General features: G+C 33.8%; 1 protein-coding gene across 1 annotated transcript; it reads left to right on the top strand.

The window, feature by feature from the left end:
- The first annotated feature begins 1,251 nt into the window (after nt 1-1,251).
- LOC104731506 (plasma membrane-associated cation-binding protein 1) lies at nt 1,252-4,058 on the top strand. The gene is made up of 5 exons (XM_010450906.3): nt 1,252-1,480; nt 2,179-2,320; nt 2,655-2,744; nt 2,843-2,927; nt 3,396-4,058. The coding sequence occupies exons 2-5, from the start codon at nt 2,210-2,212 to the stop codon at nt 3,812-3,814; spliced, it is 705 nt and encodes a 234-aa protein (XP_010449208.1). The 5' UTR covers nt 1,252-1,480; nt 2,179-2,209; the 3' UTR covers nt 3,815-4,058.
- The last annotated feature ends 1,831 nt before the right edge of the window (nt 4,059-5,889 follow it).

Below are 5,889 nucleotides of genomic sequence, written 5' to 3'. Positions count from 1 at the left end.
TTCGTATTGGCATCACTTTGGCATAATCCTATCTAAGAAAAAAAGACGTATACCACAAGTCTAACAACAGATGAATGAAATAAATAAACATGATAGATAACATAAATTGTTTGTGTTAAACTTTAAACAGAATAATCAATGTACGTATTATAATATATTAATATGAATGAAATATGAATAATACAGTAGTAGTATGAGATAAGTTAAGAGGCGTATTTGTTACTAGGCCTGGGCACTAATACCCGTTACCCGTACTCGACCCGTTACTTGGCTCGTACCCTTTCCAAAAAAAAGGGTACCCGCATCTTTAGGGTCAAGTAAAGGCTATTATATTTATATTACCCGTGAGTAAGGGACGAGTATAGGGTATTAGTTTAGTTTTCAATACCCGTCCCGTTACTCGGCCCTTTACCCGTTTTGCTACCCGACCCATAAATACCCGTTAATATTTTGTATTATTATTATTATTATTTATTATTAATTTATAGAGTTAGAGTTAAAACCTAAGTTCAACTTAGCCTAACTGAATTAATATATTATTTTTATTTTCAAAATTCGTAATTTTATAATTTTGGAACTATATATTGCATAAATTTATGAATTTTTTATTTTTTGGATTTCAAAAGATAAAATTATTATTGCAATTATTAACATTTTTTTATCGGGTACTCGTTTTCCGAGTAATAATAAAGGGTCGGGACGAGTAAAGGGTCAACTATTTTTTACCGGGTACCCGTTTCTCCGGGTACCCGTTATTTAAGGGTCGAGTATGAGTAAATTTTTTCTGTTACCCGTTAGGGTCGGGACGAGTAAAGGGTCGGAGAAAATTCAAGGGTACCCGTCCCGTGCCCAGCACTATTTGTTACACCTACACAGATCACCATCCTGAATTAACAATCCTATTGGTGCTGGGCCCTAATTCCATATTTTGCCAACTGTGATTGATGTGACTGCCAGCTGGCATTATTTTCCTACCTGGTTACGTTTTTACCCCTTCTTCTTCTATTTTTACCGATTCCCCAATTTTTACTATTTGTTACCGCTGTCTATGATCCTTTTTCCTATAAATCGACGAGAACCGGAATCCAAAATCATCATCACACCAATACCGGAGGTATTAAAATCACACCTCTTTATTTGCGGGTTTTATGTTCTACACTCAAACCAAACCATGAATTGAAGATGTATGATAAAAGTAATTCCGGTTTAATTTGGTTAAATGAACTGAGATAGTGATAACCGGAAACAGAAACGGTTTTGACGCCAACGATGCAAGAAGGGTAAAACGAGAAAGAAGGGATGGCAGAAACCGTAATTAAGGAGAAACCCGAGGGGTTATTTCAAAAGAAACCTGTCTATATGACGCTTAAAGGGTTTCTTAAATTCAGAGAGACAAATTTATCAGTTTCGTGTGTTCAGAGAAGAAGAAGAAGAAGAAGAACAGAACAATACGAGGAGAGACATCTCCAAACTGTTTCAAGTAAGTCTCTTTATCAAACTCATATATTATATGTTTCTATACTCATATATACGTCGTTTCGATCATAGATACGATTTTAAAAATTCTTCTTATAATGAACTCTGTTTTATTATTACTAGTCTAGGGTTGTTGTTCGGTGATTATCACCCATAGAGAAACAAAGTTCGTGATTATTGAGAATATGTAGTAGTTATAAACATAGATCACGTTCTTATCGTCAAAAAAAAAACATAGATCACGTTCTGTAGTCTGTACTCAATCGTGATCTACGTTGAAATATTTACATACGAGAAGTTCATCTTTCATAGTGAAACTTTAGGTTTCGATTCAGAAGATAACGATTAAGATAATTAACACTAAATTAAAAAAAGCTTGGCATGTCAATTCTAGTCTCCAGGTATTATAGTTTTGGTGTGGATAAAAATACTATTACCCATATAAACAATATCTTTTAGGAGTAGTTAAGATATTGATTGAAGGAATACTATTACGATAAGCATAAATAGATTTTTTTTTTGCTGTTCTTGGTGTTTGTCGTTTTCTAGAACATTAAATATGTACTTTTGTTTTTTTCACCAGTAGATATGTACTATGCACACATAAGTAACATGGGTGTAATATATAAGATAGAGACTAGAGAGGTTTGATTTTTTCATATTTATCTCTTTTGTGTAACTTTCTTTATTTTTCTTTGACAGGTAAATAGAAGGTTAATTAAACTTAACTAAAATGGGATACTGGAATTCGAAGGTTGTTCCAAAATTCAAGAAGTTATTCGAGAAGAATAGCGCTAAGAAGGCTGCTGCTGCTGAAGCTTGCAAGACCTTTGATGACTCTAAGGTATTCCTATAATGATTTTTAATATTCTGTTAATTATATAGTTTTTATAGGTCCCATGAGACACAATTATTTGATCACTAAATTATTAAATATCATCTATATGCGTAGGTGTTTATTTGCTGTAAGAATAATTTTTTTTAATTATTTTTGTTTGATTCCTAAAAAAGACAAGACAAATAAAACAATAACCACGTATCAATTGGAATTTAGCACTTCAGTACAATAATTATCCCCACTCAATCCATATTATAAGTATTATTTATTTTGAAAGCTTGGGTTTTATGTGTGTTTGCTAATTTGGGCACGTATGATGAATAATCAAATGATGCAATAGGAAACAATCAACAAGGAAATTGAGGAGAAAAAGACAGAACTCCAACCAAAGGTCGTGGAAACCTATGAGGCCACGTCTGCCGAAGTCAAGGTCCCTATCTTCATTTTTATTTAATTTGATGCTCTAACTTTAAAATTACCATCCAAAATCATACTAACTGTAACTAAAAATAAAATTAAAACGGGCAGGCTTTGGTGAGAGACCCTAAGGAGGCTGGTTTGAAGAAAAACTCAGCGGCTGTGGTGAAGTATCTCGAGGAGCTTGTCAAAATTGGTACGCTTTTATCACGTCTCTGTTTTAACATATCCCAACAAGAAAATATATGCTTAAACTTGTCTTATATAATTATCGGTTTTTGTCTTATATATCAAATATTTGCTGGCAAAAACTTTGGATTCTTATCATGTCTTATATTATTTCTCTCCTACGCATGTATATCTCGAGGTTAAATCATATACTATTTCTTTTCATATAGTAGAGTCAAAGTTATATATATATATATATATATATATTCGTAAGGATTGTGATGTATAGTGATGGTGATGCCCGATCCTGGCGAGAGTTGCTTACAGTATGTGGTCTTGAATTTATCTATGCATATACTAAATTGGCTAATTCGTAAACTTTAAATTATTAGTATCTATTACTTTTTGTCCGTGCATGGTTTAATTAGATAAAAGTATAGTGTATTTACTTTTATTTATATTTGTGTTTGATTTATGACGTGACATGTAATTTCAGAATTCCCCGGATCAACGGCTGTGAAAGACGCTTCGTCTACCTATGGAGCTAACTATGTCGCAGGACCGGTCACGTTCTTATTCGAGAAGGTATGTGTGTTCCTCCCCGAGGAGGTGAAGACACGAGAAGTTGTGGCCGAGGAACCGGCCAAAACCGAAGAGCCAGCCAAAACTGAAGAACCGGTCAAAACCGAAGAACCAAGTGGTGAGAAAGAGAAGGATATTGTTGAAGAGATCAAGAAAGACGAGACCGCTACAACGTCCGCGGTCGTGGAAGAGAAGAAACCGGAGGTAGAGGAGACGAAGCCTGTTGAAGAAGTGAAAAAGGAAGAAGCTACTCCAGCTCCGGCAGTGGTTGAAACTCCGGTTAAGGAACCGGAAACGACGACGGCGCTAGTGGCCGAACCCCCAAAGCCTTGATGTATTTTCAAGATGGTATGATTACTTCTCTTGTATGAAAACATCTTTGTACGTAACAAAAAATGGAAGGAAAAAAAAAAAACTTTTTTTCATTCTTTTTTTTTTTTTAATTTGGATTGTCTTTGTGTGGATAAATCTTCTCTGTTTATTTTTATTTTTTGGAAACTCTTTAATGTGTTTATTTTTATTTATATCCATGTGAATTTGTAAACAGAAAAAAATATTTGTGGATGTTTTCTCTATAGATTTATTCGTCTGTTTCAACTTTCAACCAAGCTTATCTGATTCAAATTAAATTACTTTTTTGAATGAGTCTCAATCTTGTTTTCGTCATATACAATTCTACGTAACATCGAAAAAACGTAGTTTCGTTTGTTAATTCTAAATTGTTGAGTTAGTTTGAGGCCTTTTACCCGAAATAACGTAACATCTTCCTTGATAGTCTTTTGATTTTCGGATTTAAATTAAAACTCTCATTTAAAATTAACATCAACAGGAAAGATCACGTCGCTTATATATACTATCAAATAACTTTTAGATTAATTTTTTCTTAGATACGGGGTTTCTAAAACTAGTGGTGAAAATTTCGATTAGAATTATTTTTTTTATAGTCAAGTACTTTTTTAACGAAAATAAAAATAAAATTTTAAGTAACATGTGAAATACTTTATCGATAAACCAATTGGGATGGTTTTAGGTGCACGTGAAATTTGATTTGTCTTGCAGAAAGAGGAGAGCATATCAAGATTTGTTTAAGATGGTTGATACGTGCAAGTAATACGGAACCTAAATTGCAGACCAAGAAACATATATAATAAATGCAACACAAAAAAAAATTATGTTCTATTGTTCTTAATTCAAATGCAGTGGTAAGCAACTTATCTCTATCTTCAATCACTATCTTGTAGCTTCCTCTTACGTAATCTTCCACTATTATACTCAAGGATATTCCTTATAAAAACAAAATCAAATCATTTCCAATGTTAGAATTTAAGGATTTTCATGGTTTTGACTTGACTATTTCAATTTCTTCTCACTTTCTTTTTCCCAAAATTCAATCCATCATCTTTAAGCTATTGTTAGTTCAATATAAGTCGAACACATGTTCTCATCGATTTTTTTTTCTTATTGTTTTGATAAATATATTCAGATAATTAAGGAACCGATCTTGACCAAAACAACCGGTAACAATAAACCATGCCCACTACATCGTCACATATATTGAACTTAATATCTAATGTCCCTCTAAACCATGTTCTTAGTGATCCAAAGAGTTTTTGATATTGCGGTCTATGCTATTTTTGGACCGGGAGACTAAAATAGTCCTCATTTTCCCAATCAAATACACTGTGAATAAAATTTGATGCCAAAAAGCATTTTCTTCGGTTTGATCTAGAAACACAATTAGTCTTTGTGTTACTTTTCTTTCTCTTTCAACAGAAATTACAAACCAATTAACAAGCAAGATTCAAAATGCTTGTTATAAATTATAATCTAGTCCATCAATTTTCGCCTTAGAGACTCATGATTTCTTACCGTCGTATATACTTTAATCTTTTGTGTTCTGTGAGTAAGTGACAATAAGGGAGCTTTTGTTAAGAATGGTTATTCGATATATTTCACAAATGATACAGAGGATGTTTATATACAAGAGATGAGAAGGAGACTCTAGGTTAGACAATAACTATATATTCCTAATATAATTCAATCATATATTCTAGAGTATCTTGTCATGTCGTTGATACGCCCCCTCAAGATGAAGGGGTCTTGACCACGCCAATTTTGTGTCGGAAGTCCAAGAATCGGGGACGCGGTAAAGGTTCCGTTAACGCATCAGCCAGTTGGTCACGTGTGTTGACATGAGCAACCCGAAGAGCTCCTTGTTGTATTTGGCCACGAACAAAGTGGTAATTGACTGCAATATGCTTCATTTGGGAGTGGAAAACAGGGTTTGCACAGAGGAAAGGGGCTCCAATATTGTCACAATACACAACTGGTTTCTGAGGTAGTGGTATCCCTAGTTCAGTGAGAACATTGCAGACCCAGCTGAGCTCAGCTGCTGTATTAGCCACGGC

This window comes from Camelina sativa, chromosome 12, assembly GCF_030686135.1.
Source record: "Camelina sativa cultivar CO46 ecotype springtype chromosome 12, ASM3068613v1".
Classification (NCBI taxonomy): Eukaryota; Viridiplantae; Streptophyta; class Magnoliopsida; order Brassicales; family Brassicaceae; genus Camelina; species Camelina sativa.
This window is presented reverse-complemented; position numbering and strand designations above follow the sequence as displayed.

Excerpts from the sequence above, each read along its gene's own strand:
- LOC104731506 (XM_010450906.3), top strand. The coding sequence starts at position 2,210 with ATGGGATACTGGAATTCGAAGGTTGTTCCAAAATTCAAGAAGTTATTC. Across the intron at positions 2,321-2,654 it reads AGACCTTTGATGACTCTAAG|GAAACAATCAACAAGGAAAT; the intron begins GTATTCCTATAA and ends ATGATGCAATAG. Across the intron at positions 2,745-2,842 it reads CCACGTCTGCCGAAGTCAAG|GCTTTGGTGAGAGACCCTAA; the intron begins GTCCCTATCTTC and ends TAAAACGGGCAG.